The 25,994-nt window shown below is 41.5% G+C and overlaps 1 protein-coding gene across 2 annotated transcripts in view; it reads right to left on the bottom strand.

Annotated features, from left to right (window-relative positions):
- The window catches only part of ccser1 (coiled-coil serine-rich protein 1), a 223,941-nt gene that overhangs the window by 45,991 nt on the left and 151,956 nt on the right, over nucleotides 1–25,994 (bottom strand). For both annotated transcript variants that reach the window (XM_060931902.1, XM_060931904.1), the window contains exons 8-9: nucleotides 15,803–15,886; nucleotides 11,271–11,348 (exon numbers count right to left, since the gene is read on the bottom strand). In XM_060931902.1, coding sequence (XP_060787885.1) covers nucleotides 11,271–11,348; nucleotides 15,803–15,886 — 162 coding nt within the window. The remainder of the gene's footprint in view (nucleotides 1–11,270; nucleotides 11,349–15,802; nucleotides 15,887–25,994) is intronic.

Below are 25,994 nucleotides of genomic sequence, written 5' to 3'. Positions count from 1 at the left end.
TTATTATTTTATACAATTTTATTTCAGAGTTAGACATAAATCCGGGGCGGCACGGTGGTGTAGTGGTTAGCGCTGTCGCCTCACAGCAAGAAGGTCCGGGTTCGAGCCCCGTGGCCGGCGAGGGCCTTTCTGTGCGGAGTTTGCATGTTCTCCCCGTGTCCGCGTGGGTTTCCTCCGGGTGCTCCGGTTTCCCCCACAGTCCAAAGACATGCAGGTTAGGTTAACTGGTGACTCTAAATTGACCGTAGGTGTGAATGTGAGTGTGAATGGTTGTCTGTGTCTATGTGTCAGCCCTGTGATGACCTGGCGACTTGTCCAGGGTGTACCCCGCCTTTCGCCCGTAGTCAGCTGGGATAGGCTCCAGCTTGCCTGCGACCCTGTAGAACAGGATAAAGCGGCTAGAGATAATGAGATGAGATGAGACATAAATCATACCCCTTTATTTGAAAATTTTGGTTTCATTTAGTGTACACTATGTTTATCAGTTTAAAAAAAAAAAGAAAGTCAAACGTGGATCAAAGCGTATACGGCCTTCTGCCTCCCTGCAGCCAGCTCCTCCTCCTAAATAAACATTCTACTTTCATCTTCCCAATCCGGCTGCTTTGGGCAGAGAGTTGCCATTCTCATGCCTCTGTCTGCGTGGATTATCATTCAATATACTTACGCCCACACAAGGGCATATGCATGAGCTTCTCCGAGTTTCCCTTCATCTTTGAAGCAATGCTTCTGGGGGATTAAATACAAAATAAATGTGAGGCTGGCTTTAAGCATTTAAACCGGAGATGACTGTTCTGTGAAGGACAGATCAAGAACTCCATCTAATGTCATGAGATGTGGCATAAAAACGCCACACTTGAAGCTGTAATTTCTTAAATATCATTACTGCCTATAAAAGCCTAGACTATGTGCATACATACAAGAGCAGCAGGATGGAAGGTATACAAAGAGAAAGACAGACAGATACAGATAAATCTTGGCAGGCAGGAACTGAGTTGGCTGAGCAAAAAAGACAAGATGTAGAGGTCTCAAAAAAGCAGGCAAGACTCCAGAAGCATCAGTGAGGGAGTAACAGTAGCAGTGAGAGAGCTGTATGCCATGCTTTGTATAAAGCACCAACATGGTTGTGAGAAGAATTTTCATGGCTGTCTGCAAGACAAGGCAGGAGCACTGAGGCTGGCACTAGTTTGGTACTGGAAGTGAACACACACAATACATCTTTGGAGCAGCGCTGGTAAACAGCCTACTCACACACCCAAAATATGATCAGCATGGACAGGGAACAGCACAGGCGAATTTAGGTTAGAGAAGCAGCTTTGGGACCAAAAGGTTGCCGGTTCGATTCCCTGAACCAGCAGGAATGGCTGAAGTGCCTTTGAGTAAGGCAGCTAAATCCCCCAACTGCTCCGGATTTATTGTATGTTGCTCTGGATAAAAGCATCTGCTAAATGTCATTAACATAATGTAATGAGCAAAACGGAAGTCTTAGCTATGCATGATTCTTACCTTGGACTTGCGCTCGTTTTTCTTGTGCTATATTGGCTCAAGCGAGGAGTAATATGAAGTCCAGCGCTGCAGTCTGACAGTTTACTACAGCTACAGTATGACTAAAAAGACTAAAATCACAATAAAATGGCCTATACTATATTTCCTGCTAACATCACTTCAGCGTTCCTACTGGCGGTGCAAATGCAAACCAGAACAAGTCCTTGAAAGTGTGCAGTTCTCAGGGGAATTCTCCAGTGGGTAGTTCCTCTCAATAAGTCACTACCACTAGTACTCAAATCATTGACTTAAGTTTCCCATTCTGAACTTCCTAGTATTACTGATCATCTCATTGAATGTGGCCAAAATCTCTCATTATCTGTAGCCGCTTTATCCTGTTCTACAGGGTCGCAGGCAAGCTGGAGCCTATCCCAGCTGACTACGGGCGAAAGGCGGGGTACACCCTGGACAAGTCGCCAGGTCATCACAGGGCTGACACATAGACACAGACAACCATTCACACTCACATTCACACCTACGGTCAATTTAGAGTCACCAGTTAACCTAACCTGCATGTCTTTGGACTGTGGGGGAAACCGGAGCACCCGGAGGAAACCCACGCGGACACGGGGAGAACATGCAAACTCCGCACAGAAAGGCCCTCGCCGGCCACGGGACTCGAACCCGGACCTTCTTGCTGTGAGGCGACAGCGCTAACCACTACACCACCGTGCCGCCTGTGGCCAAAATATTAGGGAATTTTTATACTTTACCGTACCGCTGGAACGGTGTTATATATATAGTGAAGGAACTAACCCTAAACCTAACCCATGCATGAACACAAAGAAGTGGTTCATTCATGGTTCAAATACCGCACGACACATTTCTGAATACGTGGTACAGTAAACTGTAAAGTATCCAATATTAGTTTTAAAAAGTAATATTAGTTTACAACAAGGGCGGCAAGGTGGTGTAGTGGTTAGCGCTGTCGCCTCACAGCAAGAAGGTCCGGGTTCGAGCCCCGGGGCCGGCGAGGGCCTTTCTGTGTGGAGTTTGCATGTTCTCCGTGTGGGTTTCCTCCGGGCGCTCCAGTTTCCCCCACAGTCCAAAGACATGCAGGTTAGGTTAACTGGTGACTCTAAATTGACCGTAGGTGTGAATGTGAGTGTGAATGGTTGCCTGTGTCTATGTGTCAGCCCTGTGATGACCTGGCGACTTGTCCAGGGTGTACCCCGCCTTTCGCCCGTAGTCAGCTGGGATAGGCTCCAGCTTGCCTGCGACCCTGTAGAACAGGATAAAGCGGCTAGAGATAATGAGATGAGATTACAACAATACACATCTTAATATTAAGTCTGTTGATTTCTTTCTGACTTTTTTTTTTTGCACTTTCATATCCAAATACATGTTAATGTAATGTCCAACACAATTATGCCCTATTAAAGATCAGGCTGGTTCTAGCCACTCACTTTCACCATGGCTCACTCCTAAACTATGAGTAATGAAGGCCATTGGCAGACATCTTGAACACCTTTTTATAAAACCTGGGTTCACTGTTTATGCTCAATTTTATATTCCCATATATTTATGTACGGGTTGTTTGTGCTACTCAGTCACAGCTTGTGGCAGCTCCAGGTGCAGATCACCATTTATGACCATTAACAATCCCCTCAAACCCACTGTATCAACTATACCCTGTACTGCTGAACAGTTGTCAAGCATTTCTAGAGTGTGTTTTTTTTTTTTAAAGAACACATTTTGCAATATCCACCAAAATATCCCCTCTGCCTTATGGCAATTTGTTCACCAGCTTATGTGCCGTAGATTCCATCTCTGTCTCAAGACTCTACTAAATCTTGCTCTTCATTCTGTGAGCACGACTCTGTTCCTACATCCAATCTTAAAGCTTGTGCTTCTGTCCTCTCCACTCCTGCTGATCGATTGATAAGTGCATGGCTGTTGTTAAACCGGTCCTGAAGAAACCTGGCCTTGACACAACTTCTCTTGCCAATTGTGAATGATGAAAAAAGTGCTCCTATTGTCTGTTGATGCTGGTCCACTGAACATTCATCTTTTCCTTGATCTCACCATGGCTTTTGCCACTGTAAATACCTTTTCAACCGAACACTTCATTACTTTAGGAAACCACGAATCATCTACCTCACCTGTCAATCAAGGGGTGCCTCAAGGCTCAGTTCTCAGTCTCCTCCTTTTCATCATATATAGTACATACTACTTAGACAAATTACAAACTTTCACGATTATGCTGATAACATAAATTCAACCACGTACGTTCCCCCATTGATTCCAGCAATACAGGCGTGCATACATTTCTGACCAAAAAATGCGGATAAACGTTTCGTAGATTAAACCCAAACAAAACAGAAGTTACTCATAGGCACTAATGTCAATAGATGTCTGTCAACTAATATTAACGGTGCATCTTAAATCTGCACAGGTTGTCAAGAATCTTGGTGTCCACTTTCACCTGAGCCTCACATTACATTTCTCACTATATCTGCCCTTACTTAAAGATCAACGATGCTAAACATTTGTTCATTAGCTATTGTATTGATTATTAAGATGCACTGGTTTACTGGTAATATCAACTAAAGCTCTGAACAAACCTCAATACGTTCGATCTTCAACTGTTCGAGGACTAAAACACACCAGGCGGTCTGCTCTTACACTAGTTCTGTATCAGTTACATTGCCCTCATCTTCCCATATTCAACACAATCTAATTTTTATTACTTTCAAAGCCCTTCACAGTCTTGATCCTGCCTATCTTTCTTTTTCATCCCATCTCGCTCCATCAAGTCCTCTGGCACCAGAACATAGTTTCCCACACCAGGCTTTCATCAGTGGACGGAAGGTCATTTAGTGCCATGGCTTACTCTAACTGTTCAGTGACTGGACCCCTACTGCTGTCAAATCTCAACTGAACACATCTCTTCACACAATATTATCCTTCTTTTTCTCTGCCATAAAGCGATTTTCTTAAGTTACTTTGTTAGGTTACATGCACTGAAAAGACACCCCGGGTATAAGAAAGGTGCTATATAAACTTAACACCTGAACAATTAAAGAAGCCCTCACAAATCTATGCTTTTCCATATGTTCTCCATAACTCATGTCACTTCTCCTGCACTGCCGGTCCTGTTAATCCAAAAAATGTCTACTTCAGTCCTTCGCTCTATAAGATGCTTCACGCAGAGACAATTAAACTCCTAAAAGTTCACAACAGAGTCACAACAAACAACCTATTTGCTCTTGAGCGCTACAATAATCACTTTCCCACATATGAACACCAGCATGCAGATTGGCACAGCTGGAGGAGAGTAAAGATGCCAGAGATCAGATAGGTGGTACTAGCAGAGCTTGGGTCTCTGCCACCGCAATTCTGCACCAGTCTGATGCATGAAATCATACAAAATTACAATTTAAGTGCTGCTCAGTAGACTGCCAAATTGCTCTTTCACCCAAGAATGTGCTATAACGGGTGTCTGAAGAGATAGGACAAAAGCTCCTATATGGAGAGGGTAAGAACTCAAAAGATTTTATCGCTCTATTTGAAATTCTGTACATATGAGACTCGATATAGTGTAAAGCTTTCTGTGCTTAAACAGCGCTCCAAGCATAATCCCTGTGAGTGCTGTTCAAAGCATCAGATAGGCCTCCGTTTTAGTTTCTAAGTGCAAAGACCTCCTTAGTGCCTGTGGTAAAAAGAAAATAAATAAATAATGAAAAGTTTTAAAGCGCTTAAGAGACAGTGAGGCAGGTCAAAACAAAATCAGAATCACTTTTATTGCCAGGTATGTGAACACACACGAGGAATTTGACTCCAGTTTCACTTAGCTCTCTTAGTACAAACAGATTTTAAAAAGCGTAGACAAAAAACAAAACAAAAAGCTACGTACATGGAGAATCTTTTGGTGCAAAATGGTGCATAGTGCAAGGATGACTTAGTAAATATAAATATACAGTGTGCACAGAATGACTGTATGAGTGTGCAGATATTTCACAGCTGATGTTACTGATATCTGAGTCTGGTTTTAGCTGTTCGTCACAGAGACAGCTGAGGGAAAAAACTGTTCTTGTGTCTGGTTGTTTTTGCATACAGTGATCTGTAGCGTCTCCCAGAGGGGAGAAATTTAAACAATTTGTGACCAGGGTGTGATGGGTCTGCAGAGATGTTACCTGCCCGTTTCCCGACTCTGGACAGGTACAGGTCTTGGATAGAGGGCAGGCTGACACCAGTAATTTTCTCTGCAGACCTTATTGTCCGTTGCAGTCTGTTCTTGTCCTGTTTGGTGACCGATCCAAACCAAACAGTGATGGAAGAGCAGAGAACAGACTGGATGATGGCACTGTGTCAGCAGCTCCTTAGACAGGTTGAGCTTCCTGAGCTGGCGCAGAAAGTACAACCTTTGCTGGGCCTTTTTGATGATGGTGACTGTGTTGGTCTCCCACTTCAGGTCCCAGGAGATTGTGGAGCCCAGAAACCTGAAGGTTTCAACAGCAGTCACAGTGTTGATGGTGATGGGAGGCAGGGTGGGGGGCTCCTCCTAAAGTCCACTGTCATCTCCACAGTTTTGAGCGTGTTCAGCTCCAGATTGTTCTGACCGCACCAACAGACCAGCCGTTCAACCTCCCGTCTGTATGCAGACTCGTCACCGTCTCGGATGAGGCCGATGACCGTTGTGTCGTCTGCAAATTTCAGGAGTTTAACAGATGGGTCTCTTGAGGTGCAGTCGTTGGTGTAAAGGGAGAATAGCAGTGGGGAGAGCACACATCCCTGGGGGGCGCCAGTGATGATAGTCCGGGTGCTGGATGTGATGCTCCCCAGCCTCACCTGCTGCTTCCTGTCAGTCAGGAAGTTTATAATCCACTGACAGGCGGAGGAGGGCACAGTGAGCTGGGTGAAACATGATCAAGTTTCTCACCAAGATGGACAAAAGGTCTCAAACACAGCAGAGCTGAACATGTCCATTGCTATTCCATCAACAGGTTTCTTGAAGCAACAGAGATGATCATTGATCTATTTCCTCCCACCACCTCCAGCTAGTATAGATTGAACTGTCGAGGCCATAATCAGAACAATTCATTTTGGCTGGAGGGGGCGTTTCATATGGGATAAATATTCAAACATTTAATGAGCTGTCATTTCTCTAAATAAGATTTATGGCTAGGAGGGAAGCTTTGTGAAAAACTGAAAGTAATCTATAAAAAAATTTCATATTTGTGTCATGGAGTGCGGACTGATGAAGTAAATGAGCTCTTAAGTGTTTAACCTTTTCAACAGAAGCCCAGCGAACGGAACAAAAAATAACCACAAGCAGAAGAATGGAAGCAGCAGGTGGAGTTTTCCAATGAGACTTGGTAAACATCTCTCAGCATGATCAATTCTACATTTCCTCTTGTTGAAAATTCATTTCCCTCTCTCACTAACCATTTCTAGATACCAGTCAAATGCTTTGTCCAGTCTTCTTCCAAGTTAAGGTAAAGAAATCACCGACTCTAATTAAATATTAGCACAACGTTGACTAGTTTAAAGGGAATATATTCGACATTGTGCATTTTTCCCTGAACATTTTGGTGGGTTTGCACGTCAAAATTAATCATAATTAATGTTTACATTTTTCAACCTGCCTTAATCCCCTCAAATTAAAAGACTGATTTTGTTTCAGTATTTTAAGTATCATGCCTTTAAGTATTGATAAGAAGATGGAGACAAACGCAAGGAAAAACACTGTTGTGTGTGCCCGATGGTGAAACAGTTCTATCCTGAGGAGAGTTTATTTTCCCAAGAAAACAATGATGTAAAAATCATATTAGGGCCAATGAACCTGCATTCGTTCAGGTTTAAAAAGCAGTTGTATGTGCTCAGCAAACTCGGTTACTCTCATCTCATCTCATCATCTCTAGCCGCTTTATCCTGTTCTACAGGGTCGCAGGCAAGCTGGAGCCTATCCCAGCTGACTACGGGCGAGAGGCGGGGTACACCCTGGACAAGTCGCCAGGTCATCACAGGGCTGACACATAGACACAGACAACCATTCACACCTACGGTCAATTTAGAGTCACCAGTTAACCTAACCTGCATGTCTTTGGACTGTGGGGGAAACCGGAGCACCCGGAGGAAACCCACGCGGACACGGGGAGAACATGCAAACTCCGCACAGAAAGGCTCTCGCCGGCCACGGGGCTCGAACCCGGACCTTCTTGCTGTGAGGCGACAGCGCTAACCACTACACCACCGTGCCGCCCTTAGCAGTGTTGCTGATCACGGCAATGTGAATTGGTGGGTTAAACTGCTGTATGGGCGCTGGATAGATAATCTCTAATGAGCAAGCCAGAAGTGAAAAACTGTGGAAAGTAAAGACTGAGATAATATGAGGAAGAAACCTTGAGAGAAACCAGACTCAAAAGGGAACCCACCATCACCTGGGTGACATCAGATAGTGTGATTATAAATAACTTGCTTCTATAACTGTGTGCTATATCTTCAAAAACTGCAATCATGTAACCAGGAAATTCATTACAGTTTGAACATGAAGTCTATTTCGATGAGGTTAACAATTGTTCACTGATGGAGACTTGAGTGCAAGACTGTTGGTGACAAGTGCAGTCCTAAAGTTACCATGGCAATTGTAGTAAAAAAGCGTCATAGCAAAACTGTTTGTATCAATTGCCGTCCAAAGCCATCTTCACAGTTTCTAAGTGCATCTTTAGGCTGTCCGTATGGGGCCGTCCTCAGCAGGAGCAAAGTGATGAGAACTCCAACAGAATACCACTTGTCTTCTCAGCATTAGTGCTCGTGAAAAGGCTACATGGACTGGGTATGCACATGGCCATTTGCAATCAGTTGTAATCCAAAAAGCAAAGATAATTGAGGTTATGATGATATCTCAAAATCTCAGCTTTAACATCATGGCATGAAAAGAAAGCAAGTTCAAGATGCTACGGTCTAAGCATCTACAGTTAGTGATTTCAGTCCAAGAGCCAATTCGTGTCTAAGGGGAAAACTTATGAAGAGCAGGGTCATGCTTCACAAGTGACACAGAAGATTATATTGATCTGAAAACTGTAGACAAGATAGAAATGGACAAGCTGGCATCATGAGTGGCTCGGTCTGGAGCTTGGCCATCTGACCAGTGATCTTTAACACATTGAGAAGTCTTTGCTGTGGCTGCTGAATACAGATATAACCGATGCCTACAAATGTGATCAGTCCATTCCCTTTGCTGCTCTGTGGCTCAAGTGAGGACATGAAATCCTTGCTTCGTTCCTGCTTCAGCTAATTAGCTCAGCAGGAGAGAGGCGGGGTGCTCCAGAAAAAAAAAATAGAGAACTAAGGATAAAGAGGAAAAATAGTGATGACCTCCTCAAGTCAAAGCAGCCTTAGAAATAGCTAACCTACTTGTAGACACACTTTCTGATGTCTGTGTGTCCTCAATGAAGTAACCTATATAGCAGTGCAGTCTACATCGTATGGAGTACGGAAGCGCAACTCCTCTCTTGCGAAGCATGGGAAGTGATGAGGGTGTGGATAGCAGATAGATTGCATGAGGGTCTTGTGTGTGCTGTACGGTTAGTTTTTGCTCCTCGAGCAACCTCTGGTTCAGCTGAGACAAGCAGAAGATGATCCACATTTTTATCCACCCACTCTACTTCCACATTCCTTCTCGACATCGCAGGGAAAAAAGGTGTTAGCTCACAGAGTTAAAAAAAATTCTGTTTATGTATTGCATAACTGTGCGTTCCTTATAATATCTCCACTTTCTCTGGCTCTTTTATAGATGATGGAGATAAAAGCCTGATGACTTGGTGAGCCATTTATGTTGTGTTAACAGTGTGGATTGTAAACCAGTTTTAAAAAATGTCATTCGAAGTTACATTAGAGAAACACATTAGCTATAATACAAAGCTACAAAGTCAAAAGAGGCAAGAAATATTTGGGGGAATGAGCGGGGAGGTAACGTGCTTCACCATAACGGCATGTCTAAAAGTGATTTGGAATGAGGGGAGTGGAGGGGGGTGAGGGGACCCACACCACGATAAATAGTGCGAGTCCTTTTCACTCTGCATTACAATGCTGGAGGTAAAATGCGACATGAATACAAAGGGAAGAAAGAAGAAAACTAGTAGCATCACTGTTGGTGATAATGCACTTCACATTTTCTAACCTAGAGATATGAAAACTCCCAAAGACAGTTACAAGCACGTGGATTCAAAACAGAACACCAGAGCCTCAGATTGTTTTGCAGGTCAAGGGGCCCACAGGGCCCCTCCTGGGAAAAAACAGGGGCCCATTTCTACAATGGGGGGGCCCAGTGATTATCCTTCAGTTGAAGCGCACCTCGTGAGCGAAGCGAACCCAATGAACAGCTGGGGCAGCCCAGGGGCTGTTTTTTTCTTCTCAATTCTGTTTTTTTTTTTGGTATTAGAAGCCATATGAAGCAATGTAGATGACAAAAATCAATGCTTCAACCAAATATATTGAGATATTGTTTAATCAGTGGCAATATTTTGGAATTCAACCACAGGCCACTATATATCACATCTATATTATCTCCTCCTTGTAAATTATAGCACAAGAATGGGTTTGTTTTTGGCATGCTGTGACGGTCTAATTCTGCTTGTCTCTAATCATCTCTACTTCTAATTTCATTAATTTATTTTATTAACTTGTTTTCAGTTTGGTGTAGGTCTATAGTAGTAGTAGTCACCAGTGGTAGTGGTAGTAGTAGTAGTAGTAGTGGTGGTTGTTGTAGTAGTAGATGTTGCAGTAGTAGTAGTTGTTGTAAATCTAGTATGACTAATTACCTTGGGTATCAGGGGTATCAGTTTTTTCAGGTGAATGTACTCTCTTTCTGCCAAAGAATGACAAAATAGATGTATTTTTTCTTTTTTTCTTATCCATGTTTTCTTGTCTCTTTCGAATATTCGTACATAGACCGTAAGACGCCACCTAGCGAAAGACTTGGATCAGGTTTTACTCGCTTGGGACGCTACAAACAGGGCGGATTAAATACACGAACGGGTCCGACGTATATTCAATATGGCGGCGGTCAAAACAAATTCATCCGATGCTGAAATCTGTTGAATATCCAGATAATTATGTTGGAAGTTGCATATTTGTGCAAGATTTTCGATATTGAGACCATGAAGTCAAGTAATACGCCACGAACTGTTCCAAATAGGGTATAAAATGCTCACGTCCATATTGGCCCCTGCCTCTCTCGACAATGCGTTCATTATTCGAAATAGTGCGTCTTAGATGCGGGCGCGCCAACAATCTGAGTCTCTGGAACACACATCCTTTGTAGAATATATTTAAAAACGTTAAATGCTGGGCACCTGGTGCTAAATGACTGAGGATCTACAACGATCATGCAACTTGAAAAGAAGTTTAAAAAATTTGTCTGCGATCCTAATATCTGTAAATTATACAGCGTTGTACTTCACCAAATGCTGCATGACGGCTTTGCAAAAATGCTTCACTGAAAGCACATCTAAGAAAATGCTGTGTCAGAGCTTTATGATTTAAATAATTTGCAGCTTTCTGCTGAGAAAGTGTTCGATTCGGCAGCACTATCTGAACCTGAACATGCACTGCCTGGATTACAGTCTTACTGCTTCGCTCCACCTCAGCCAAATAAAAAATAAATAAATAAAACAGGACAAGCTGACCTGAATTCAATTAAAAAAAACTGACAGTGTTCAATGAAGTCAAGACTTTAAAGGAGCCATTAAGAGTTCTATTACAGTCGACGAATGGGTACTCACCTCTGGGGCTGGAGGATCTGTCTGGGTTGTTTTGTCAGTTTTTTGGCAAAGGGGTTTCTGTGCAGAACGGGCAGCTTCCTATAAAACACACAACCAAATAGAATATAAAATTACACTGGAGAGTTCCATTAGCAGTCATATTACAGTTCCGTTCAACATGTAAGGCCAAATTACTGGTTTCAATTTGGAATTTTTAACAGGCTTAATTTCAAATCTCCTAGACGAAAAATAATCAAATGTGGTGCAGAAAACAAAATTGCTAATGGCCTCAAAAAGACGTTATTTTAAAAAAATTATCCAGGCAAGTCCGCACTATAAGCTGTCAATTTGAACATGGTTTGTTCGAGGGGTAGTCTAGAAAAATTCAGTACATCTACTGGCTACAGAATTATTTTCTTTAAAAAAAAACAAAAAACAGCAATAGTCCAAGTGATACGCCAAGTGACATACTGGACTCCTCACAATCCTGAAGCATAAACATTCGGAATAAACATGGTTAGAGAAGGACAATGGTCAGAAACATTAAAGCATAGGCGTATGCAGCCAAGAGGTCTGAAATAAACTCGGTGGTGTTTTGTCTTGAGGGATTTGAGAGACTGGGTTGTTTATGTGTGAGATGTGCAAACCAAAAAGTCATAGTATTACACTTCCACAGACACTTGCATGAGAAAAGACAAAGTGACCTTTCAAGACTGAAAAGTAAATGTAAAATCGCATCAATAAAACATAAGCATCTTCTGAGCATAGTGCCTATGAAGGAAAATGAACTATAAGAAACCTCTGCAGGCTGAACCCCACTGACGATGCAAGTTCTTCTACCTAAACTTTGAATTAATATACATACAAACCCCATTTCCAGAAAAATTGTGATATTTTCCAAAATGCAATAAAAACAAAACTCTGATTTGTTAATTCATGTGAATCTTTATTTAACTGACAAAAGTACAAAGAAAAGCTTTTCAATAGTTTTACTGACAACTGCATTATTTAATCGTATTACAATTAATTGTATTTTGCAAATATAAACGAAATTTGATGCCTGCAACACGCTCAAAAAAGTTGGGGCAGAGGCAAAATAAGACTGAAAAGTTCATAAAATATTCAATTAACACCATTTTGTAAGATTTCACAATAAGCAGGTTAATTGGTAAGATGATTGGGTATAAAAGGAGCAGCACCAAAGGCTCAGTCTTTGCAAGCAAGAATGGGTCGTGGCTCACTCCTTTGTGCCAAAAGTCATGAGGATTGTTAGTCAGTTCAAAAAGAACATTTCTCAACACAACATTTTAGGTCTACAGTAAAATCTACAGTACGTAATATTGTGAAAAGATTGAGGGAATTCCGACACATCTCGGTGCATAAAGGGCAAGGTCAGAAACCACTGTTGAACGTGCGTGACCTTCAAGCCCTTTGGTAGCACTGCCTGAGAAACCATCATGCTAATGTGACAAATATAGCCACATGGGCTCGGGAGTACTTTGGAAAACCATTGTCGCTTAACACAGTCTGCTCCTGCGTCCAGAAATGCAACCTGAAACTGAATTACACAAGGAGGAAGGAATTCATTAATTCTGTGCAGAAATGCCGCCAATTTCTCTGGACCCAAACTCCTCTCAGATGGACCGAAAGACAGTGGAAACATGCTGTGGACAGAGTCGTCCACATTTCAGCTTGTTTTGGGGGAAACCGGATGTCGAGTTCTCAGTGCCAAAGCTAAACACGACCATCCAGTTTATCATCAGAGAAAGGTACAAAAGCCAGCATCTGTGATGGTATGGGTGAGTTGCACGTGTGTGAAGGTACCAATGACGCAGAGGCGTATATTGGAAATTTAGAGACACACACATACTGCCATCAAGGCGACGTCTCTTCCAAGGAAATCCATGCTTATATGAGCAAGACAATGCCAAACCTCATTTTGCACAGACTACAACAGCATGGCTTCATAGACACAGAGTGCATGTGCTTGACTGGTCTGCTGCCAGTCCAGATCTGTCTCTTGTTGAACATGTATGGCACATCATGAGGAGAATCAGACAACAGCGACCATGGACTGCTGAGCAACTGAAGTCTTGTATCAAGCAAGAATGGATGAAAATTCCAACTGCAACAATTACTATCCTCAGATCCCATACGATTAAAAAGTGTTATTAAAAGGAAAGGTGATGTAATACAAAGGTAATAATGCCTCTGTCCCAACATTTTTTTGTGTGTTGCAAGCATCAAATTCTAACTTCGTTTATCTTTACAAAAACACAATTAAGTTGGTCAGTAAAACTATTGAAAAGCTTTTCTTTGTACTTTTGTCATTTAAAGGGCTCCTGAAAGCAAAAAATATGTTAAATTGTTAATTTCAGCCATAGTGAGTTGAATAAAATGACATATTTACTTCACACATCACGCGACAGAATAGTAACAAACATCGTTTTGAATGGCCCGCCATGCAGATAAACCGATATCATAGCGAGCCAACCCACAGCCAAGGAAGAAGGCGGATATGACGTCACATGCAGAACCACTGACAGACATTTTCTCAACTTCTCGTTGTTCACCAGTGTTTTGCAAGTGAATATTTTTGTGTCTGAGTCGTTTATTTTGGTGAATATGCCTGCTCGTTGTGTGGCTGGATTTTGCTCAAACACCAGGGAAGCTGGGTATAGTCGGTATACCTTTCCCAAGGATCCCATCAGACGCGAAGAATGGGCAAAACAAGTGCACCGGACACGGGACATGTGGACTCCCAATGACAGGTGGGCCTCTGTTTGACAGACTTGTGACACTTGTTTGATTAGTTGTTGATTGATGATTTTTCGGTGTAGATCTCCATCTTGTAATGAGATATTTACTAATAAATAATAGCAATAGGTGAATTTGTTCATGATTCAAAGTTCTGCCACAGTTCCGCTGCAGTACCGTGTTGGCTGGACCTTATAGGCCTAACATGCAATTGAATTTTATCAGTTCATAGAAGTTTTCATTCTTATCAAATAAAAATGTGAGAAAACGGCCCAAATCTAAAAGACCATGAACTTTCAAGAGAGCATATTTTTTTAAAAGGAAATCAGTGCGGTAATATTGTCCGCATGCCCCCCCCCCCCAGAGGACTAGCTCTATTATTATCATATTACCATTCAGTGTTTTGGAGCCTCCCGATGTCAGCTGGGATCACGACGTCCTCTGCATTGGGCTCGTCGTCGTCTGTGTCCGAGTTGGAAGTCTCGCCTTCTGCAGGCAAATTGTCCAGATACGGCTCAAAACGATAAGGCAAAATGCCACCCACTGCTTCGTCTTCATGTAATCCGACATGTCCAGTGTCAACCTCAAAAAGGGCCTCAGTTTCTGAAGACTGGTCAGAAAATCGCTCTGTTTCGTCGGTCATAACTGCCTTGAAGGCCGAGCAGTCGTTCTGCATGTGACGTCACAGCAAATATGGTGGCCACTGACAGCGGCTTAGTGCTTGGCCAGATTGACGCAACTTCGCACAAAGACAAATCTACTGATTTCGTTCTGTTGGTGGTTAGTTCTATCATGAAAGTGATCAGTGGTGTTTGTAGTTTTATTACAGAAACCTATTTCAGAGCATACTTTTGCTGTCAGGAGCCCTTTAAATAAAGGTTCACGTGAATTAACAAACCAAAGATTCTTATTTTTATTGCATCTTGGAAAATATCCCAACTTTTCTGGAAATGGGGTTAGGAACAGCATGACAGCTATGCACAAGTTATACAAAACCTGCACATAAACAGATATAAATAATCTAGTTTACAATGCCCAAGTAATCAATCAATCGATCAATCAACCTAATGGCAATGCTACGATGACAGAGGAATAAACATTCCATACTGAGTCAACCAACCCTCCTTCAGTTTACCCATCAATAGGGCAGAACAATGCCATTTAAGATCTGACATGCTTTTAAGAGTTCTTTTCAAATCACCACCACAAATCAAACTGGCAAATATCAATTTAGCAGGTAAAAAACCATTATGATGGCCTTCCACGTTACAGCTGAAGTATTATTCTTAATTTGTCCTCTTGCGTTTATAGCCTCTTGACTGCCCTCTACAGTTTTATTCAACCTCCCTTTCTTTCGCGAGCACATCTTTTCATTTCCCCTCCACACTGCTAGCCCATAAATTTGAGCAGGAGCTGTCATATTTCTCCTTCCAGCATCCATCCTCTTGCAGTTAGGACACAGAACAGTGTGTCTGCCATAGTGAATGGTAGTGAGCATATGGTGCCTGGTTCACGACACAATGTGAAAATAGTTCCAGTGCAAACTGGAGTGCTTTCAATTATCTGCATAACTTATAACTGTAGTTTCAGGAAAGAGAAGCAGACACCAGCTAGACATCCACACCGTCCATTATTTATAGCCTTAGTGCCACTTAATTATGCAGTGCCAACAAAAAGGATTTAAGTAAAGTAAGCATGAAGCTGTAGCATGTTAATCTTGGTTGCCTGTGAGAAGACTATAGGCATCTTGGCTGAGAAAACGGAGGTGATGTGTATGAGGGTTTGACTTATCTCACCAGCTCAGTCTGCAGAAGCAGGATCAACTCATCTCTCTCTTTCAGCTGCTGCTGGAGGGACTGGCTCTCATCTCGCACTGGATCCTACACACACACACACACACACACACACATTAAAAAGGGCAACTTTATTCAGGCCAGCTCTTCTGGTTGGAAACTAGCTCTTCAAGTCAGAGAAGAGAAAGTGAAGAGGAAGTGCAGTATTTACCCTGAAGTTTTGTTTGATGTGAACTTGCTCACCATTTCCATGCAGTGTGGTTCACATCCATTATACATGTATGGAGGAACCATAAGTTTCAAAAGCATGAGTACTAGACCAATAACCACTCCAAAGGCAGATCACAAAATAAGAAAGCAATGCCATCCATCTCTAAACTCCCGAGTCCACATACATACATAGCATAGCTGACAACTAATGTACTCATGATACAGACCTAGATACACCACAGCTGCTTTCCAGAAAGGGTTTAAATTTAAGATAGCAAACTGATTAGTCACACTGGGGGAAATACAGGAGGGTAATGTGAAAGTCTTGCACATTTCGGTGCATAATGTTGGGGTAATCATACTAATGATGATGCTATGAAAGCGTATAATATGTCTGAGGTTGTATATTAGGAAGCTACAAAAAGCAGAAAAAAACATGAGCATTTAAAGATGGAACTATTTCCCCCAAATCCCTAAAAGAAAATTGAAGTGCTGCTTCATTAGATTTTTGGAACACAGCCAAGAGCTAAATTTAGGCAGAGGGGCACCGGGAGTGGAGACCCCATTACTTTTGGACAAAGTGAATAACACAGAGCTGAAGTTCAGTACTGCAAAGTATCCGTTATTTTATGAATATATATATATATATATATATATATATATTATATTCCTCTGCCAGGAAGTTGAAAATGGGCCGTGGTTGGGTCTTCCAACATGACAACGACCCGAAGCATACAGCAAAGGCAACAAAGGAGTGGCTCAAGAAGAACCACATTAAGGTCATGGAGTGGCCCAGCCAGTCTCCGGACCTCAATCCAATCGAAAATCTATGGAGGAAGCTGAAGGTCCGAGTTGCCAAGCAACAGCCCACCAACCTTAATGATTTAGAGAGGATCTGCAAAGAAGAGTGGGCCAAAATTCCCCCTGATATGTGTGCTAACCTTGTGGTTAACTACAACAAACGTCTGTCCGCTGTGCTTGCAAACAAAGGCTTTGCCACCAAGTATTAAGTGCTTTTGGCTAGAGGGATCAAATACTTATTTCCCTCAATGAAATACAAATCAATTAAAATATATTCTTTAAAGTTATTTTCTGAATATTTGTTTTGATATTCTGTCTCTCCATGTATATATATATATATATATATACACACACACACACACACACACACACATATACATATATATATATATATATATATATTAGTGCTGTCAAGCGATTAAAATATTTAATCGCGATTAATGTCGCGACTGTCATAGTTAACTCGCGATTAATCGCTTTTTTTTTTTAAAGATATTTTTTGGGCTTTTTGCACCTTTATTGGATAGGACAGTGTAGAGACAGGAAATGAGCGGGAGAGAGAGAGACGGGGAGGGATCGGGAAATGACCTCGGGCTGGAATCGAACCCGGGTCGCCCGGATTTATGGTATGGCGCCTTATCCACCTGAGCCACGACGCCCCCGATTAATCGCATTTTAATCGCACATTTTTGTCACATGAAAAACCATTGTAATTCTCTTATCAGCATAAAAAAGTGAATGGGCTTGCTTTGTACCAATGTTTTTTTTTTTTTTTTTATTGCAGAGCATAACACGTCTTGTCACAGCCACTGACATCCATAACTTCCATATTAGATGAGAAAACCAAGGGATGAAAAATAAAGTGCATATCACTGTGAAAATAAAAAAAAATGCTTTATTTTACTCTTCATTAGTTTCTTTTGAAGAGAAGTATTTGCCATAAAAGAAGAAAAAACAGATAAAAATAAAAACATTCATCATACGTTCAAAAACGTTCATCATAGTGTGGCACTGTATTCTCTAATTCTCACTGCTTATAACTCTACACCTACCCGGTGGGGATGAGCTGGGAAACTGAAGACTGAAGGAACAGTATTGAAAAGTATTTTTCCAGTCTCACCTGTAAAAAGTAATCCCATGTGATCTCGTTTGGACGGTAAACCTGTTGGTACAGTTAAACGCAGCACATGAATGAGGCATCTTTATTCTCGGCTACTGTCTAGACGCTATACCAGAGACGGTTGAAGAATCTCCACTTTGCCACATCCAATATGGCGGCGAGGATGTTTATATGTCTATGCCTTTCTCCATCACTCACACGTACTCTTATTGAAGCAGCGCGCGACAAGCCTCAACAGGAACTACGGGTGACTTGCAGGGCCAAATTAGAATTTGCGTTAACGGCACTATTTTTTAAAATCGCGTTAAATTGAAATTGAGATCGCGTTAACATGTTATTATCGCGTTAACTTTGACAGCACTAATATATATATATATATATATATATATATATATATATATATACACACACACACACACACACACACAGTGAGAGTAAAAAGTATTTGATCCCTTGCTGATTTTGTTGGTTTGCCCACTAATAAAGACATGATCATTCTATACTTTTAATGGTAAATGTATCCTAACATGGAGAGACAGAATATCAAAAAGAAAATCCAGAAAATAACTTTAAAGAATATATATTAATTGATTTGTATTTCATTGAGGGAAATAAGTATTTGATCCCCTAGTATGCATTAGGAGTTCTGGCTTTCACAGACCAGTTAGACACTCCCAATCAACTTGTTACCTGAATTGAAGAGACCTGTTCTAACTAATCACCTGTATGAAAGACACCTGTTCACAGAATCAGACAATCAGACACACACACACACACACACAGTACTGTGCAAAAGTCTTAGGCACCCTATTTTTTCATACAAACTTTGTTACAGATTTCTATTTTATGACTTCTACATTATCGAGTCGATACAAAAACATTTTAGAGTTCCAAACATTTATTTTCCGGCACAAAATTAAATGTTAGAGAAAAAAAGTTTGTTTGCATCTGAGTAGCATAAGATACCACTTTTCAGATTAAAAATGAAGTCTACTGGGTTTTCCCGCAAAATTAAGAAGCGAGTGTGACAAAGTGTCCAGAAAAAATGTGGCTGGTTCTGCAAGATCCTCAGTAAAACGTACAGCTCATTTCCTTATAAAACTGCACAAATTGTACCTAAGACTATGATTTTTTTTTAAAGCAAAAGGTCATCTCACACCAAATGTGGACTTTGTTTCATTTATTATGGTTTACTGCAGTTTACAGTTTTGTTTTGTTTTTTTTAAACATTGAAACACTTCATTTCATTATTTTTAAGCCATATTTGGTCTATAGCATTTCTTTATATATATATATATATATATATATATATATATATATATATATATATATATAGAGAGAGAGAGAGAGAGAGAGAGAGAGAGAGAGAGAGAGAGAGAGGGTGTGGTACATATAATTTTTTAAAATATGGACAAGAGTGTTTTACTGGGAAATACGCCACTCATTTTTCATACAAACTACATCGGGGACATGGAGATTCACAGCCATAACATTAATCTCTATATGTCACTCGTGAGGAAATCGAGGAATTGTTTTGATAAATGTGTCTACATAATAAAAAGAAAATCACACATTGGGTTGAAGATATGAAGTTTATCTTCTCCTGTTGAAAAATTTGCATTTTTCAGACAAAATACATCACAGATCTGAGTGACATTTTCTGATATTTCACTCTGATTAGGTCACGCCCAGTGTTTTCCTACTGACTTGACACGCTTTGTCAAAATGGTGAACCAGTTCAAACTTAAAATTCTTTTGATTAACTTGTGTATTTTTTTTCTCGTGTTGAAAAATACATCACTCATGATGTACATGTTCACCACTCGGAGAAAAAATTAATATCTTTGCGCAACTGTGTAATACACTATATATATTGTACACACACAGCTTTGGAAAAAATTAAGAGAACACTCTTTTTTTTTCTTAAATTGGCATGTCTATGTATGGCAGCCATTTCATTCTTGCATTTGTGCTGAAATTCCAAGACAAGCACACCTTAGTTTACTTAATGAGGTACTGATTAGATGATCACCTGAACCAAATCTTTAAGTTTTTCTTTCAACAATGAAGTCCTCCTGGGTCTGCTTCAAACATTAGTATTTAACAAGGAAAAGTATAAAAACCACTGCTGTGGTCATCGCTATCCTCTTGCAATAGGACCAGTTTGGATGGCAAAAACAGTGCTAGTAGTACCTTAAATTTAACTGGAATACACAAAAATATCTATTCTTCATGCCAAAAGAATTAAAAAGAAGGGTTCAATTCTGGCTTTACTGGTAATGAGCGTCAGGTTGCTTCCATCCTCAAAATTTCAAAGATGGCCGTTCATAAGAACAAGGTCAAGCAACAGACATTGGGGACAACAAAGTTACAGACTGGTAGAGGATGAAAATGACTCTCCACTGACTGGGATGATCAACTCCTTCAAATGTCACTCAAGAACTGTAGGATGACATCAAGTGACCTACAAAAACATGACATTACATTAAAGGCATTTAACAGACACTCTTATCCAGAGTGAGGTACAACATACCCAGAGCAGCCTTGGGAGCAGTTGGGAGTTAGATGCCTTGCTCAAGGGCACTTCCGCCATTCCTGCTGGTCCAGGGAATCAAACTGGTGACCTTTTGGGCCCAAAACTGCCTCTCAAACCATTAGGCCATGGCTTCCCCCAAAAAGAATGGCAAATGGCAGCTGAGGTTAAGTGCATGGCAAGGACAGTTCGAAAGAGGCTCCTCCGGGTGGGGTTGAAGTCATGCAAGGCTAGAACAAAGCCTTCATCAATGTGAAGCAAAGAATAGCCAGGCTGAAGTTTGCTAAAGACCATAAGGATTGGATCATAGAGGACTGAAGTAAGGTCATCTCCTCTGATGAGTCCAATTTTCAGTTTTTCCCCATCATCTGGTCATCTAATGGTTAGACAGAGACGTGGAGAGGCCTACAAGCCACAGTCAGTGCGTTTACATGCACATCCAAATCGAGCTACTGTCGGTAATCCAGCTAAGGGTCCCAGCAGGGGTGCCAGAGAAATCCTATCCTACATGCACACAAGGAAATCGAGCTATTGTGTGAGGTACATTGTGCACCCGAGCCACAGGTGGAGCTACACACCCCATCGTGTTGGTACACTTCCGGTTGTCGTCATGAAGAAGAGCTGTTCAAAAGCATAAACAAAGTTATCAGTTCTGTGTTCACAAGAAGAACGACGACGAGGACGCTGAATGAGCATGAACTCTATCTCCTCATTGCTCCAGAAGTGCACGTTTCTACTACTGTTGTCATGCCGACCGAGGCTGTTGTGTTTCCCGCTTGTGGTCTTGTCACTCGTCACTTCCGGAAGGGGCAGTGCTGAAGTAAGTAGCTCGACTACGTAGCTTGATAGGGTTTACATGCACTAAGCAGCTCGGCTACAATCGCATAATCTAGGTCGCGTAGCTCAATTACGAGAAATCCAGTTCGGTTCGATTTCAGCCGAGCTAAGGTGTTTCCATGGCATTTAGAACTTCGATTTCAGTCGAGCTACAGCAGAAATTCGATTTTCTCTATGTGCATGTAAACGCACTGAGTGTCTCGCACCCATTGTGAAATTTGGTGAGGATTGTTGATGATCTGGGGGTGCTTCAGCAAGGCTAGAATGGGGCAGGTTTTTGTTTGTGAAGGACACATGAATCAAGCCATGAACAAGGTTATCCTGGAAGAAAACTTGCTTCCTTCTGCTCTGACAAATGTTCCGTAACTCTGAGGACTGGGTTCTCCAGCAGGACAATGCTCCATGTCACACAGCCAGGTCAAAGTGTGGAGGACCACAAGATCAAGACCCTGTCATCACCAGCCCAATCTCCAGACCTGAACCCCACTGAAAACCTCTGGAATGTGATCAAGAGGAAGATGGAGGGTCACAAGTCATCAAACAAAGCTGAGCTGATTGAATTTGTGCACCAGAATTGGCATAAAGTCACCCAAGAGCAATGTGAAAGACTGATGGAGAGCATGCCAAGATGCATGAAAGATGTGATTAAATGTCAGGGTTATTCCACCAAATACTGATTTCTGAACTCATCCCAAGTTCAAACATTAGCATTGTGGTGTTTAAAATTGAATATGGTCTTGATTTCTATGCATTATTGAAGGTCTGAAAACACTTAATCTTTTTGTTATTTTGACAAGTTGTCATTTTCTGCAATTAAATGCTCTAAGTGACAATATTTTTATGTGGAATTTGGGGGAAATGTCACTGGTTTATGGAATAAAACAAAAATGTTCATGTTCCTCAAACACATACCTACAAATAGTAAAATCAGAGAAACTGATAATTTTGCAGTGGTCTCAATTTTTTCCAGAGTGCAGGCGTGCACACACACAAATACACAGACGTGAACAAATTTGTTGGTACCCTTCCATGAAAAAGAACAACCCACAACTATCTCTGAAATAACCTGAAACTGAAAAGTTAATGGCATCCATCATTGTTTATTCCATGTTTAACACAAATCAGACTTTGATTTTTGAGTCAACTGATTATTTTGCATAACACAACAAAACAAGGCGGCACGGTGGTGTAGTGGTTAGCGCTGTCGCCTCACAGCAAGAAGGTCCGGGTTCGAGCCCCGTGGCCGGCGAGGGCCTTTCTGTGTGGAGTTTGCATGTTCCCGTGTCCGCGTGGGTTTCCTCCGGGTGCTCCGGTTTCCCCCACAGTCCAAAGACATGCAGGTTAGGTTAACTGGTGACTCTAAATTGACCGTAGGTGTGAATGTGAGTGTGAATGGGTGTCTGTGTCTATGTGTCAGCCCTGTGATGACCTGGCGACTTGTCCAGGGTGTACCCTGCCTTTTGCCCGTAGTCAGCTGGGATAGGCTCCAGCTTGCCTGCGACCCTGTAGAACAGGATAAAGCGGCTAGAGATAATGAGATGAGATGAGACAACAAAACAAATGAAAATGGCATGGACAAAAATGATGGTACCCTTAACTTCAAAATTTTGTTGATGTGACTTGCCAATAAGCTTGATTTTTGTCTCATCTGTCCAAAGGACATGCTCCCAGAAGCACTGTGGCTTGTCAATATTCATTTAACCATTTGAGTAAATTCCAGTTTGGCTTTTTTTTTTTTAGTTTTTCTTTCAACAATGGAGTCCTCCTGGGTCTTCTTTCACTAAGCCCCACTGTCACTCAAAAAGTGATGGATGGTACAATCAGACATTGATGTACCTTGACCATGGAGCTCAGCTTTTATCTCTTTGGAAGTTGTCCTTGGCTCGTTTTCTACCATTGGCACTATCCTTCTGTTCAATCTGTGATGGATTTTCTTCTTGCAGTCTCATCCAGGAAGGTTGGCTACAGTCCATGGACCTTAAACTTCTTAATAATATTTGCAATTGTATTCACAGGAACATCAAGCTGCTTGGAGATGACAGTCTTAGAGCCTTTGCCTTTAACATGCTTGCCTATAATTTTCTTTCTGATTTCCTCAAACAACTCTCTCCGTTGCTTTCTCTGGTCCATGTTCAGCGTGGTGCACACAACGATACCAAACGGCAGAGTGATGACTTTTCTCCATTTAAATAGACTGAGTGACTGATTACAAGACTGAAGACACCTGTGATAAGAATTAAACAATTTGTCTGAAATATCACTATAATCCACTTATTTATAATATTTTCTAGGGGTGCCAACAAATCTGTCCAGGCCATTTTAGAACATCTTTGTAAAATAAATAATTTCTTTCCACTTTTTTTTGGCTTTACTCCATGCCATACCAAAGGCATGCATGTATACATGAGAAAATTGCTTTTAATTTCATTAATTTCCAAACTGTGATGGAGATGCTCTGACCCAATCATCTATCCAAAATGGTACATCTTATGGGGTGTTTCCAGTATTCAGTGGTTTGTACCTACCCAAAAGTGATCCAAGGAAGGACAACTGGTGAACCGGTGACAGGGTCATGGGTGTCAAAAGTTCACTGATTCGCATGGGGCACAAAGGCTAGCCCATTTGGTCCAATCCCACAGAAGAGCTACTGCAGCACAAACTGCTGAGAAAGTTAATGTTGACACCTTTCTATTGTAGCCAGCATTAACTTTTTCAGCAGTTTGTGCTATAGTAGCTCTTCTGTCGGATTGGCCCATATGGGTTAGCCTTTGTGCCCTATGCACAACTCACACCCTGACTACCTGTCTAAGGAGGTACACAAGCAAAGCTGAAGCCAGGAGAATAAATCGGATATTCTCCACTCAACCATCAACCATCAAAGGTGTACACCCAGTGGCAGGATAATAATAACATGGTCCCAGATCCAAGGCTGGGGACTGAACAATCCTGGAAAGGGATATGGAAGAAGGAAAAAATAAACAAATAAACAAAATCATCACATAATGGCAGTGCTCAGTGGCTAATAGACCTGTGAGCTGAACACAGCAATCTCCCTGAACAAGACCCAGAAACCATCACTGGATGTGGCAGACATCCAAGTAAGAGTCTCAAAAATGAAGAACTGGACAACACCAGGCCCAGATATGGTTCACGCCTACTGGTTTAAGAAGCTAACCTCACTACATGAATGCTTGGCAGCACAGATGAACCAGCTGCTCATGAATGGAACTCACCTGGAATGGCTGACTGAGGGTTGGACAGGCCTGATCCTGAAGGACCCACAGAAGAGGAGCAGGCCCATCCAACTACCACCTGATAAACCTGCCTCTGCACAACATGGAAGCTCCTGTCAGGCACCATAGATGATGAGTAGGCACATGACTCAATACATGAGTGAGATCCAGAAAGGAACTGGTAGGAACACCAGAGGAGCAAAACATCAGCTACTGGTAGACAGTGCAGTAGCTTGAGACTACAGAACCAGACATACCAATCTATGCACCGCCTGGATTGACTACAAGAAAGCCTGTGACTCCATGCCCCAAACATGGATCCTAGGATGCTTGAAACTGTACATCAACAGGACTCTCAGAACCTTCATCAAGAGCTCAATAAGGCTGTGGAAAACAACCCTAGAGGCCAACTTCAAGCCAATAACACAGGTCACCATCAAGTGCGGCATATACCAAGGAGATACCCTGTCCCTGCTGCTGTTCTCAACTGGAAGGAAATAAATAAATAAATAAATAAATAAATAAATATTTTATATATCAGTGATATCTTCCTGCTTCATTGCTGACATGCTTTCATTTCATTGTTCGATCATTAAAGCAAACTGTACTCATTTCGCTAGTTTAAATGCCTTGCTTCAGATGTTTACCAGGAAATATTTGAATTATCCCAAAACAAACAAACAAGGAATACTGGAAATCTAGGGTCCTGCCACTCAACTGTTGTTAAAATAATGGCTCCTCATACAGGAATGAATATCAGTTCCAGTTCCCTGTTTTTTTGCTGTTGTTTTTTTTTTTAAACATCCCATTCCATATTTAGTTCCCCTTTGCTGTTATAGTAACCTCCACTCTTCTGGGAAGACTTTCCACTCGATTTTGGAGCATGTCCTGTGTGGATTTATCCAGTCAGCCACAACAGCATTTGTGAATTCAGGCACTGATGCTGGGCAAAAAGGTCTGTGTTGAGTGAGGTTGAGGTCAGGGGTCTGTGCAATCCAATGAACGTCTTCCACAACAACCTTAGCAAACCATGCTTTGTGCACAGGGGCATTGTCATGCTGGAAGGAAATTGTAATGCTACAGCATACAAGGACAGCTGATATAATTGTGTGCTTCCAACTTCTGGCAACAGTTTGGGGAAGGCTCACATAGATGTGATGGTCAGGTGTCCATATACTTGACAAGTATGGTTCCCAGATTGTTGGCAAGTTTAATTAAAACAAACAAACAAACAAACAAACAAACAAACAAAAAAACAAACAAACAAACAAACAAAAAACGTCGCCACAATCCCAATTCAACCCCTGAGCACAGCTGAAGAGTTATCTGAATATACCATAAAACTTCATGCAAGCATTGTTTTTATTTTAGAGTTTTGTTTATTTTCTAATATGGAAATGACAAATACATTTTGGGCCTCATCATTCTTTCAGTGGTTGTTTTATGATTGCATGTATGAGT

This window comes from Neoarius graeffei, chromosome 10, assembly GCF_027579695.1.
Source record: "Neoarius graeffei isolate fNeoGra1 chromosome 10, fNeoGra1.pri, whole genome shotgun sequence".
NCBI classification, from domain to species: Eukaryota; Metazoa; Chordata; class Actinopteri; order Siluriformes; family Ariidae; genus Neoarius; species Neoarius graeffei.
The sequence above is the reverse complement of the archived record's forward strand: the minus strand, read 5'-3'. Positions and strand labels throughout refer to the sequence as shown.